Source organism: Zingiber officinale, chromosome 1B (genome assembly GCF_018446385.1).
Source record: "Zingiber officinale cultivar Zhangliang chromosome 1B, Zo_v1.1, whole genome shotgun sequence".
Taxonomy (NCBI): domain Eukaryota; kingdom Viridiplantae; phylum Streptophyta; class Magnoliopsida; order Zingiberales; family Zingiberaceae; genus Zingiber; species Zingiber officinale.
Window position 1 is genome coordinate 533,886 of NC_055986.1, and position 14,027 is coordinate 547,912.

At 43.0% G+C, this 14,027-nt stretch overlaps 1 protein-coding gene across 1 annotated transcript; it reads left to right on the plus strand.

Annotated features, from left to right (window-relative positions):
• The first annotated feature begins 10,748 nt into the window (after nt 1–10,748).
• On the plus strand, nt 10,749–13,426 carry LOC122045820 (protein BZR1 homolog 1-like). The gene is made up of 2 exons (XM_042606195.1): nt 10,749–11,443; nt 12,430–13,426. Exons 1-2 carry the CDS (start codon nt 11,225–11,227, stop codon nt 13,138–13,140), a joined length of 930 nt encoding a protein of 309 aa, XP_042462129.1. The 5' UTR covers nt 10,749–11,224; the 3' UTR covers nt 13,141–13,426.
• The last annotated feature ends 601 nt before the right edge of the window (nt 13,427–14,027 follow it).

Consider the following 14,027-nt stretch of genomic DNA (forward strand, 5'->3'; position numbering starts at 1 on the left):
GGATTGAGGGGGAGCAATCCTTGGTGACACCGGATCAAGAAGAAGAAGAAGCTTCTACATCCGGGTCAAGAGAAGAAGAGGAGGAAGAAGCTTCTACCTCCACAAGTCAAGAAAAATCAAATGGAGGAGAATCAAGGTCCGATCAAGAGGAAGCTTCTACCTCCGGATCCAAAGAAAAAGATGCCACTCCTATGAGCAAAGGTATAAATATTTCAATTAATAATAAAAATCATATTATATGCTTTGAATGTAGGGAACATGGGCACTACAAGAGCAAGTGCCCTAAATTAGCCAAGCAAAAGGGCCAAGTGGCACAAAAGGGCAAGGTGAAGCCCAAGGAGACCATCCCCAACACAAAGAAGAGCAAGGAGCATATTATATGCTTCTCTTGCAATCAAAAGGGGCATTATCGTAGTCAATGCCCCAAGGGGAAGAAGAAGGTCAAGGCTCAAGGAGGCACTAGTCAAGGGGGAGCCTCCAAGGTAAAAAGGAAGGTAACTTTCATTGAGCCTATTCCTTTGCAAAATGGTAAAAAGCATGATAGTTCAAATTTTTATCATTTTAATGCAATTTACCATAAGAATAGAAAGCATGAGGGCTTTAAGGAAAAGCATGTGGCCCTACATGCTAAGACTATTACACCTAAGGTTAGGAATGTAGGTAGAAATCTAGGCAATAACTCTAAGGATTTTAGATACAAGCCTAGAAACCAAAATGCTCATGGACTTAATGAAAAATCAAATACTAAGGACTTAGTGAGAGAAAATCAAGTCTTAAGGTCAAGACTTGATAAAATGGAAAAGACCCTAAAAAGGATGGAAAATATCCTATTAGGGCAAAATGAGCATAGCCTAGGTCTAGGAGCACAAAGGTCATCCAACGGCCATAGAGGTTTGGGATACAAACCAAAGGCTAAGAAGGATGTGCCCTCTTACCATAGAGTTCCATATAGTTATGGAATAAACCCTAGGTCTAGAGGTCAAGTTAAGGATACAAGGGAAGATATCCCTAGAAGTATCTTTGCAACCAAAGTGACTAAGACCTCTAAGAAGTTTAAGAAAGTCACTAACAAGGTCACAAGGGAGGCTATCCCTAGAGTTGACCTAGAAAATGTGACCAAGGCTTCTAAGAAGCCCAACAAGGTCATTAGGAAGGTATCTAGGGAAGTTATCCCTAGTGAGTACCTAGAGCATCCAAGGAGCACCAATAGGTGTTGGGTTCCTAGGAGCATTTTCTCTACCCCATAAATGGGTTAGAGAGTGTCAACTCCGATTAGAAGGGTAGTTAACCCAACTTTGAGGAAATTGACACTCAAGGAGCATTTTCAAGGTTTTTGTTAACCTTTGAAAATGAAATGGAACTATTATTTACTCCTTGAAAGAGTAAAATGTGCCTAGTGGTGAAAAGTTGATTTTAATCTTAAAAGGCACATATTGGGAAATTCATAAGAGCTACCAAGTTGGGATTTTGGTATGTTCTTAGGAAATTTAAGGCAATCCGGGCCTTAACTTTAAAGTGCTACTCTTGTGGAAAAATGAAATATGCCAACATTTGAGGAATATGCTTAATTAAAATTGGCATACATTAATCAAGGGAATTAGAAATGCCAATTTAGGCTTTGGCATTTTCTTGAAGCACTTTAGGACAATCTAGGTTTAAGTTGTAAGTTTAGCTAAAATTTTAAGGATACTTAGATAGTTAATCTAGGTATATTTTATTTATGCTAAACCTTGCCATGATTGTTTGCCCATCATGTGTCATGACATCATGTCTATTTTTGCGTTCATGTTTTATTATGAAAAATCCAAAAAATACCATGTCATGACATTCATACATCATGTAATTATAGGACATTTTCTTTTGAAAGTTATTTTATTTTGATGTATGCCATAACATTATCATGCATTAGTTTAATTCCTTGTAATTAAGGACAAAAGGCATTTAACAACAATTATTAACAAGAGACATCCTTAGTGGATGTCTAGTATATAACTAAAATGCCTAGATAGATATGCATGATCCCTAGAATAGGGCAAAACCAAAATCTTACATCTCACAAGGACTATAAGATGACTTGTATGTGTTTTAGTGCACATTAGATACAAGTGAGATGTTAGGAAGATGAACAAAACTCAAAATGTTGATTTAGTGCATTCTTTTGAGTTTTAGGTTCATCAAAACACATAGTTATGTGTTTTCCCATCATTGGGAAAGCTAATGTACAAGTCATGTGCATTAAGCCCAAGGAATATGGTGGGATATTGGTTTTTAAAATGTTTTCAAAATGATTTTGGAAAACCTTGGTGAAGGCTATCTTTTGATAGTAATCACCATTGAATAGTTAGACACAAACTTGAAGAAAACACTAAAGCTTTTGCAAGTTTTCAAGTTTTTGTCAATCTTTGAAAATATGATGTATTTTCATAGAAAACTATTTTTCCATGATAATATATGCCCTAAATAATGTCTACACGAAATTTCATAATTTTTGGATTTTTGTAGAATTTTCTAGGGGTTTCTGAAGTTGACTGAAATGGAATTTCAGCAACTATCAGAGCTCCGATCGATCCATGGATCGATTGGAGTGCCTGAATCGATCCATGGATCGATTCAGAAGGCAATTCTCGCGAGCAGTAGCTCGCTGGATCGATCAGACGATCGATCTAGGCAGTCTGAATCGATCAGTGGATCGATTCAGAAGGCATTTCCCGCGAGCAGTAGCTCGCTGGATCGATCAGCCGATCGATCCACACGTCCTGAATCGATCAGTGGATCGATTCAGCCAGGTTCAATCGATTGGAACCCAACTCCAATCGATCCAAGTTGCTGATTTTGGCTGGGAAAGCCTGATTTCAGCACTTTGAACCTATTTTAGTCTAGGTAACCATTCCAAACCCCTAAATATACATTTGTATACATAAGAAGGGTGTTTTCATGTGAAAACAAGGATGGATTGGTTAAGGAAGGCTAAGTTGAAGTTTAGGTTGAGGTTTGTTTCAAATTTTGAACATTTGAACCTCAAAACTTCTAAATCTGGGTTTCCTAAAGGTTTAGGGATTCCAAGTCGTTGTTGGTGCAATGACAGAAGTTACCACCATGTCTTTAGGGGGAGGGACTCTTTAAAGACATGAAAATTATTTTTCATGAACCTTGGAAGGTGGTTAACCTTCTGTTGCGAACTTGCTCAAGGTTGAGCATTTAAACTTGAAATGGGGATAAATGGGGAGTGGATATCCTCATCATTTCAAGTGGCAACTCAAGTGGTTGAAAATGCTCAAGGTTGGGTATTTGTCAACATTGAGGGAGAAGTTAAAGATAATGAAGGGTATAGGACCTTCAATATTGAGTTAATCACAATGAGTGAAATTGTGATCACGATGAGCAACTCTTCAGGGGGAGAGTCTTCAACAAATGGAGTTGTTGAAGTGTGCCCAAAATTGGAGCATAGGTTGATGTGTGTCCAAAGACGGGTTGATGTTTTTTTTAGGGGGTTGATGTGTGCCAATAGGGGGAGAATGAAAGGAAGTAAGTTAGGTTTTCCTTACCTAGAGGGAGGAGTTTGCCCTCTTAGGGGGAGAATGGAAAGCTTAATTTATGGGTTCATTACCTAGTGGCATGAAGAAGGAGGCTATAGGATTAGCCTAACTTACATGTGGGATTGTAAGTGTTATTGTGGTATTGTCAAACATCAAAAGGGGAGATTGTTGGTGTCAGGTTGATCTAGTTAACCAAGCCGAGTCTTGGTTTGGGTTTAGATGTTTGACAATAAGATATTGATTGAAGAAGAGTCAAGTAGGTCAAGGTTGATTGGATACTTGATCGGGAAGTCCTAAGCTAGTTAGGATGGAAGTCCTAGTGAGTGAAGCTAGGCGAAGGAAATCCTGGTGAGTGAAGCCGGTGAAAGTCCTAGTGAGTGAAGCTAGGAAGGAAATCCCGTGAGGCAGGTGAAAGTCCCGTGAGTGAAGCCGGGAAGTGGAGGAAGCGGTGAAAGTCCTAGTGAGTGAAGCTAGGCGTATGCATAGTGAGTGAAGCCAGGTGAAAGTCCCGTGAGTGAAGCCGGTGAAAGTCCTAGTGAGTGAAGCTAGGTGAAAGTCCCGTGAGTGAAGCCAGCAAGGAAGGAAATCCAGATGGATCAAGGATGATCGGACATCCGGTGTTGGGAAGTCCAAGTAGGTCAAAGGATTGATCGGATACTTGGCAAGGAAGGAAATCCAGATGGATCGGATGATCGGACATCCGGTGTTGGGAAGTCCAAGTAGGTCAAAGGATTGATCGGATACTTGGCAAGGAAGGAAATCCAGATGGATCAAGGATGATCGGACATCCGGTGTTGGAAGTCCAAGTAGGTCAAAGGATTGATGGATACTTGGCAAGGAAAGAAGTCCGGATGGGTCAAGGTTGACCGGACATCTAGTGGAAGTCCAAGTAGGTCAATGGAGTGACCGGATACTTGCACGACGAGTAAAAGTCCAAGTGGGTCAGGGATGACCGGACCTGGTGGGGAGTCCTAGCAGTCAAGGGTGACCGGATGCGAGGCATGATGTACCAACAGTCAAGGTTGACCGGATGTTGGTGAGGAGGTTTGGGACTTGGTTTGGGCAAAAAAGCGCCGGATCGATCCGTGGATCGATCCAGATGTGGATCGACGGTGGATCGATCCATTCTTCCCGCCGAGAAGCTTCGGATCGATCCGTGGATCGATCAGGTCCCGATCGATCACCGATCGATCGGGACGATGCGTCGCGCGATAAGCGCCGGATCGATCCGTGGATCGATCCAGCGCTTCGCGATAAGCGCTCGGATCGATCCGTGGATCGATCCAGCCTCCCGATCGATTCGGAACATTCGAATCGATCGGGATCCGACCGCTGCGCGGGTTTAAAGCCAGCGAGCGTGGTCTTCTGGAACTTTAACGACAACTTCTCGATTCTCGCCTCCTTCACAAGACTCACAAAGCTCGGATCGCCTTGAAGGATCTTGGAAGCTCTCCAAGTCAAGAGGCGGATCAAAGCCAAGAAGAGAAGCTAGGGTTAGGGTTTGTACTCATTGTAAAGCTTGTAAGCTTCTATTTCTTGTACTCCTTCCCTTTCTTCTTGTATTGAGTCTTGTAGGGCTTCTCCGCCCTTGGTAGTTACCACAAAGGAGGTTTTATTTAGTGGAGGGTGTGTGCGTTGGTGTGGATCCTTGGATTAGTCACCTCTTGTGAGGTGGATACCAAGTAAAATCCTAGTGTTAGCGTTTTATGTTTGTTTCTGTATTTTCCGCTGCACATCCAAGAAGAAACAAGCAACGCCAAGCAACGAAGCGCACCGAGTGAACGCGACGAGCTATTCACCCCCCCTCTAGCTACTTTTGGTCCTAACAATGGTATGTTCTAAATGGCCCTTGAGGTAATGTGAAATTGATGGTTATGATGATGTGACAGTCAAAATCAAGGTGAAATGACGGTTAAAGTAAGGGTGCACGTACCCGGATGAACCACCTCTCAGGAGCGAGGCCCCGAGTACAAACCTGGGCGGACTTGAACTCGACCGGGGCCATAGAGTGCAACTCCTCATATCTTATAGGCATGACTCCCAACACAAACCTGGGCAGACAAAGAACTGACCGAATATACAGGACTCAGCGCCCCACACAGCACTCTTCATTCTTCATATGAGTAGAACTTCTGGCATTGACCCGAGTGGACTATGAGCTGGTCGGATTTATGGGTTTAGCCCCCCTTCTTCAAGCATAAGTCCTCAACATACAGTTGATTGGCCTAATATCCGGACAGACTTAATGGACTTAGTTTCTCATTCTTACAATACAACTCTCAGTATATGCTCGGGAGGACTAAAAGGCGGTCGTATTTGTTGGAACCCCAAGGTTGTTTTGGTGTAATCAACAAGTTAAGTTAGGTCCTGCGTTGTTTCTAACCTTGTGTCTAAGTGTACAGGAGCTTAGGAGCACAAGTACTCGAGTGGAAGACGCAGCTAGCGAGAAGGACGGCACGCTGTGCGTCCGAGGGACGAGGTGCTGCGGAAGAGTACACCGGCGGACGAGAAGGAAGTGCGAGCGGTGGTTCCGAGGTACGGCCAGAGCGAAAGATTGCTCGGGGAGCAAGAGACGCAGCTAGCGCGAAGGTCGGCACGGGGTGCGACCGAGGGACGAAGTCTGCGGATGAGTACCCCGGTGGATGAGAAGGAACACGCGGCAATTTTGAGGGACGAGAAGCCGGAGGGAAGCACGCTCGAGAAGACCGGAAGATGGGTTCGGGTGAGCCCTATTCCGGATGGCAGAGATCACCCAAGCTAGCGGAGCCGGAGCGAACAGACCCGGACCAAGACGAGCCGAACTGAGACGAGTTGAACCGGAGTCGAAAAGTCAACTTATGTTGACCTTAGGGCTCCAGGCGCCCGGAACGGACCGGGGCGCCCGGAACCCTTCCGGGCGCCCGGAATTGACTTTTCAACAGGATCGAGTTTTGACTCAATCCGACCGTTGGGGGATAAAATTTATCCCCCCCAGGGCGCCCGGAACCCTTCCAGGCGCCCGGACCAAGACTATAAATATAGCCTTGGTCCAGAAGCAATTATCAATTGTAAATCCAGTGCTTGCACGCTCTCTTTTAGTCTAAGCTTCTGTTTTCTGCGCTACATTGATGTACGAGGCTTCTCCGCCTGAAGGAGATTTTTATTGAGCTTAATCTTCCTTGGATTAACAACCACATCGGTTGTAACCAAGTAAATACTTTTGCCTCGCCTTTTCTTTATGCTTTTAATTTACTGCTTAGTTTATTTATGCAAGTGTTAGCTTAAAGAGTTCGAGGAGGGTTTGTTTTTCTTTTGTGTTAGCAGGATATCCAACAACCCCCTTCTAGCCGGCCCAACGGTCCTACAAGTGGTATCAGAGCCGAGTACGCCTCAAAAGGACTAACCATCGTCTGAAGCAACAAAACGATGGCCGGAGCTAGCGACTACCCACCTGCATTCGAGGGGGAGTTTTCCATCTGGAAACAAAACATGGAGGTATACCTTAACTCAGATTCTGATATTTCTTTAATAATGAAATTTGGTTATGAAGAACCAAAGAACACGAACGGAGAAGGACTCGATCTACGCCTCTGGAACGAAAAGCAACGTGAGGAGTCTATGGCAAATGGGCGGGCAAAATATCATCTTCTGAATGTAATACCAAAGGAAGATTTCAAAAAGGTCGCAGATTATGAAAGCGCAAAAGAACTTTGGGAAAAGTTCTTGCAGCTCTACGAAGAACCTTCAGAAGCTGACACCTCAATAGACACCGAGCCACCGACAGAAGAGTCCGAAATCAAGGTAAGTACTACAACAGCTCCCGAGATCGATGAAGGGGGAGAATCTTCGGAAGAAAGCAACTCGATAGGGGGAGAATCAATTACTGACAAGGTAAGTCAGGTATGGACTCGAACCTCTGATCAATTCAATGATTCAATCGAAGAATTGCCTGAAAATTTTTACGAATCATCGAAAGAGTTTTTTATATTAGAAAATCAATTGTCAAACTTATCTTGCAAATTTGAAATATTATCGAAAGAGTTCTTCGAATTTCAAAATATCTTAACAAAAGAATTTTGCAAGTTGGAAACTTTGCTTAAAAACTTTTGTGAATCACAAAGAAGTTTTTCGAAAGAATTATGCAACTTAGAAATATTATCGAAAACTTTTTCTGGTCCTAAAAATTTGGAATTACAAATTACTTTATTGAAAAAGTTTTATGAATTAGAAATTGATTCATCGAAAAATATTTTCGGATTAAGAAACCTATTATTAATAGATTCCTGCAAATTCTTATTGTTAAAAAATTCTGGCAAATTACAAAATATTCTTTCAAACGAATTTTGCACATTACCGAAAGAATTTTTTATATTGTCGAAAAATTTTATCAAGTTAGAATCTATGCTATTTGAATATTTTTGTGAAGTTGCAATTCAAAAAATAATAGAAATTAACATGATACAAATTATTGCATGTTTAATATCGGTGGCTTTAATTTTGAAAAAGTGTAATTTGAGAAGTTATGAAAAATTGAAATGGAAATTTAAAACTTGTTGATATAAGTATCAGTATAAAATAAATAAATACATAGAAATTTTTTTTCATGCTATCAATTGTTTTTAAATTTTCTTGCATAAATTTTTCAGCTTAGAAAGTGTTTAATTATTGATGACGAATACTTGAAATTTTTTTTCTTAACTTAGAAATTTGTCTTGACTTAGAAATATTTCCCTGAAAATTATTGAAATATATTTTCAAATTTTTTTAATGTCAACCCTTAGATTTTAGTTCTTCCCCATTTTTATTGTGATCAAAGGGGGAGAAGGAAAGTATAAGTCTAGGGGGAGGTAGAAAATTGAAAATTGAAAATTAAAATTTGGAATGTTTGAAATTTAATTACTTCTATCATGTTGCATGTTATTGCAATAAATTGTTTAATTACATATCTATTTTTGACCCTAGCTTAACTTGGGTTGATCACACCAAAAAGGGGGAGATTGTTGGAACCCCAAGGTTGTTTTGGTGTGATCAACAAGTTAAGTTAGGTCCTGCGTTGTTTCTAACCTTGTGTCTAAGTGTGCAGGAGCTTAGGAGCACAGTACTCGAGCGGAAGACATAGCTAACGAGAAGGACGACACGCGGTGTGTCCGAGGGACGAGGTGCTGCGGAAGAGTACACCGGCGGACGAGAAGGAAGCATGCGGTGGTTCCGAGGGACGAAAGCTGGAACGGAAGATTGCTCGGGGAGCAAGAGACGCAGCTAGCGCGAAGGTCGGCACGGGGTGCGACCGAGGGAGGAAGTCTGCGGATGAGTACCCTGGTGGACGAGAAGGAACACGCGGAAATTCCAAGGGACGAGAAGCCGGAGGGAAGCATGCTCGAGAAGACCGGAAGATGAGTTCGGGTGAGCCCTATTCCGGATGGCAGAGATCACCCAAGCTAGCGGAGCTGGAGCGAACAGACCCGGACCAAGACGAGCCGAACTGAGACGAGTTGAACCGGAGTCGAAAAGTCAACTTATGTTGACCTTAGGGCTCCGGGCGCCCGGAACCGACCGGGGCGCCCGGAACCCTTCCGGGCGCCCGGAATCGACTTTTCAACAGGATCGAGTTTTGACTCGATCCGACCGTTGGGGGATAAAATTTATCCCCCCCAGGGCGCCCCGGAACCCTTCCAGGCGCCCGGACCAAGACTATAAATATAACCTTGGTCTAGAAGCTTAAACAGAACTCACTGATTGTAAATCCAGTGCTTGCACGCTCTCTTTTAGTCTAAGCTTCTGTTTTCTGCGCTACATTGATGTACGAGGCTTCTCCGTCTGAAGGAGATTTTTATTGAGCTTAATCTTCCTTGGATTAACAACCACATCGGTTGTAACCAAGTAAATACTTTTGCCTCGCCTTTTCTTTATGCTTTTAATTTACTGTTTAGTTTATTTATGCAAATGTTAGCTTAAAGAGTTCGAGGAGGGTTTGTTTTTCTTTTGTGTTAGCAGGATATCCAACAACCCCCTTCTAGCCGGCCCAACGGTCCTACAGTATTTACGAGATTTAGCCCCCCTCCTATTCTTCAAGCATAAGTCCCTTAGCATACAGTGTGTCGACCTCATATCTAGTCGAGCTTAAGGGGCTTAGCGGTCCACTCCTCAATACCAAGATACACAGAATATAATCGATTGATCCTAGAGTCGGTTGGACTTAAGAGACTTAGCTCTCCACTCTTACAACACAACTCTCAGTATATAGTAGATCGACCTAAGAGCTGGTTGGACTTTTAGGATGTGGCTCCCTATCTCTTAGCACTAAGACACTCTGCATACAGCTGGTCGGCCATGAAGTCGGTCGAGCCTTCGGGGTTCGATTTTCCACTTCTCATATACAAACTCCTAGCATAAGTCGGCCAGTTATTAGGGCAGTCGGACTGTCTCTAAAAGATAACATTGTCAAGGAATTACAACAATCTGTCAAGGAATAACAGCCACTTGATAGGGAATATTCCGCCACTAAAGTATATACAGGAAATAGAACCTTTCTTCGAGAATGGTCGTACAACTTTCATTGTCTGGCATTACTTGCCATAGTATGATATTAAACATTCTTAATCTCCTCATTAATAAAGGAGTTACAAAAAACAGTTTATATGCATTAAATGGAACCTTCCTCGAAAGATAGTCGTATATATTTCATTACTCGATATATTCTGACATCAAACATTCTCTAACATCTTATAATTATGAGGGTTCTGAGGGTCTGTATAAAAAGGGGTTCTTTTCATTGGCCAGATACGTCCTCACACTTTGAAAAACACGTGTCTACTGTTCATCTTCTTCTCCACTTTTCGCTCAGCTACAATACTGACTTGAGCGTCGAAATGTCTGCGCTAGGGACCCCCTCCCTAATTCTTACTCTAACGCTCCCCTTTACTCGCTTTACTATGTACGCAGGAAAAAGTGTCATCTACTATTTTTTTTTTCATCTCAAAATCTTCTCTCAATCAATAATAAAGTATCTGTCTAACCTCTTAAACATTCTTTAATTTTTAAAATATACCCAAGATTTTTTTTTTAAAAAAAACGTAGCGATTGAAATTGATAAGAGGGTAAGCAGGAAGATCACCTAAAAGCAGTCTTCTGATCCTTCTCAAAATATAACGTGTGATTTGAGATTTTTTCAAATTGAGCCCTTTAGTAAATTATCGAAAAAACTTTACTTCCTTTAAACGTGGGTCGACAAATAAAAGAGCAGTTCATGCCTCAACCAAGCAGATCATACTGCAAGCGAAGAGGAGAGAGAGAGAGAGAGAGAGAGAGAGAGAGGCGAGTTAGTCTTTGAGACAAGATGAGCCCTGTAGCAGCATATAATTAGTCAACAGGGAGAAGCGAGAGATCATGAGAGGGAACCTGTCCAATCGCTTTGTAGTAAAAACAGGGCAGCCGGCTCTCGCAACGTGAGTGATCTTGTAGATTCCTCTGCGCAAGGTAGCGAGCGAGAGAGAGAGCGAGAGAGCGCAGCAAACAGCACCTGCTCAATCACTCACTCGCACTTATTTTCTTTCTCCACCTCACACCTCCGAGGGCGACGAACGACAGGCTCAGGCCTGGCCCTCCGCCGCCCTTCCGCGGCCGACGCGAAAAGGAAGGCTTTTTAGATCTGAAACAGTGCAGAGGGACGGAGGACGAGTGAAAGGTAAGGCCTTGACGAGGGGGGAGGGATGACGTCCGGCGGAGGGCGGCTGCCCACCTGGAAGGAAAGGGAGAACAACAAGCGCCGGGAACGGAGGCGGAGGGCGATCGCCGCCAAGATCTTCACCGGCCTGCGGGCGCTCGGCAACTACAAGCTCCCCAAGCACTGCGACAACAACGAGGTCCTCAAGGCCCTCTGCCGCGAGGCCGGCTGGATCGTCGAAGACGACGGCACAACATACCGCAAGGTCACCTCTCTTCTCTTTATCAAGCTCTAGGTTACCATAACAAATTAGCCATGGTTATGGAACTCATCTATTTGAGTTTTTTTGGTAGTAACCAACCAATATTTGATCTTGACGCACCATGGATCAAGCTCCTCGCTGCATATCCTTTCAGATCTGTTCATGTTCCCCTTTCAATTAACAATTTTTTTTGTATATTTATTTATTTATTTTACACGGTTCTGCTTTGTAATCCAGGCGATTTCCTTTTTTTTCTTCTTTCATGGTTCACTCGAGTATACATTTCTGATCTTTTGCTCCCTGTTTCTAGCTTCATATGGATCAATTATCAGGGTACTTCAGAAAAGATACTATATTTACAGTAGACTTTCTGTGCTTGATCAATGATTACCAAGTTTCCCCTAACCCATTCTTTTACTTTTACTCAATTTTATTCGATTTAAATCCACTCACATCTGTCTTTTTCTTTCCAGTCCTTTGTACACTATTTATTATGTTGGAGCAACTTGGAATCCAGTTTCTCTGTAGGTTTTTTTCACTTCTTTCTATATATTTTTCTGCTTTATTTCTGAAAGTACTGATCATTAGCTATTTAAAATTCACTCTGTCATCTCTGTTTCCTTATCCTTCTTTTGACTGGATCACTTTGTTAATGCGAGTCTGGTGGACAGGATTTCTCAGCGAACCCAAGTTGATGGCATTGCTTTACTTTGAACCTTGAAATTTGGGTCTCCACACTGTCAAACTGTCTCCCTTTTGTTTCTTTTCACTTGTTCATTCTGATCCTGAGAATCCAGTTTCGAAGAGGACAGAAACTACAAAGTGAGCCATGAAAGTGAAGCTCGAGAGCAGAAAGACCATCCATATTGATGATCTTTGAATCAGAAGCATTAGCTGCGATAATCCTTTATAAAGATCACTTGTGGTAGGCTTTTGGTATCTATGTATTGAGTTCTCTGAAATCTTATTCGTGCACGTTGTTTTAACAGGGATGCAGGCCACCTGCACCACCAACCGAGGCTGCTTCCGGCGGGCCGTCGGCGAACATAAGCCCGTGCTCCTCGCACCTTCTGAGCCCTCTATCGTCTTCATTCCCGAGTCCTGTCCCTTCTTACCATGCCAGTCCTTCGTCGTCCTCCTTCCCGAGTCCCAGCCGCCTCGAAAGCTCTAAAAACCAGAGTGTCAATCCTGCTTGTCTTCTCCCTTTCCTCCGCAATTTATCCGGCCTTCCACCGCTCCGCATCTCAAACAGCGCGCCGGTCACTCCGCCTCTGTCCTCCCCGACGGCATCCCGCCCACCGAAAACTCGGAGACTCGAATGGGACAGCCATGCATTCCCACATTCTCTGTTCGCTGCCTCTGCCCCTGCTAGTCCTACGCGCGGCCGCCATCACTGGCAGCCTGCGACCATACCTGAATGTGATGAATCCGATGTCTCGACTGTCGGATCTGGTCGCTGGATCAACTTTCAGATGACGGCCCCAGCATCCCCGACCTACAATCTCGTCAACTCGGGCGCCACTTCCGCGAAGAACGCAGAGTATTCGCCAGGAGGAGAGGTGTTAGAGAGAGCGAGAGCTGGGACGGAGTTCGAGTTCGAGAATGGTACGGTTAAGCCTTGGGAGGGGGAGAGAATTCATGACGTCGGAGTGGAAGACCTCGAGCTCACCCTGGGAGTGGGGACTGTGGCATCAAAGTGAAAGATCTTCATGCAATGATTTACTGAGCTGTCGTACGGCATACATGCCCGGTTTCTTTTAAATTAGTATTTTGAATTGTTGTAATACTGAATCTTGCTTGACCAGTTCATCGCAAACAGCTTCAGCTCTAAGAATTAATGGAAGGAATTGCTTAGGGTTTTAGAATGTATTAATTGCCTGAGAGCTATGGATCTTATCCACTGTCTCCAGATCAGGCTATGTTTGTAGGATGTTGAAGGGCCACCTTCATTTGGCGTTAATGGTGCTTCCATGTTGCAGTCATTCACTTAACAGTGTGTATATGATATATCTGTTCCCCTAAAACAAAGGTAGGAAAAAGTGATAAAATTCTTGCCTTGATGTGGTAAAGATTAGTAAGGAGTTTGCTTCAAAGTGTGCAATCATTGAAAGATACGTGATGCCAAGCTCCTTTGTTCCATTTTTTGAGAGAGGCTTTCTAAATTCTTGTGGTTACAAGTCACAACATTAATGAGTCTCCACGTGATCTGAGGAGGTAATTGGCATGGTGGTGTTCGTTAGATCTCTTTCTGAATTAATGGTGGCATGGGATAAGATTGATAAGAGATGATGATGATAGTGATTGATGTGGCGGAATCCTATAGTTTTAGGGTATCTTATGTGGTTAAAAGTTGAGTCGAGCTGTCAATCAAAATTGAAGTAGGGTAGACATGATTTCAAATTCATTTTAGAAGGGACTTCAGTTTAGTTGAAACTATCCAATATACTCATTTCAAATATTTGAATCTATCAAAGAATAAATCAGCTATTATGCCTTAGTGGCATCTGCCGACATTATTCTGAACTCGGGCCTGGACTTTGTCTACGACTTAATTTCAATCATCGTTATCATTTGTGTCTCAGCTCAT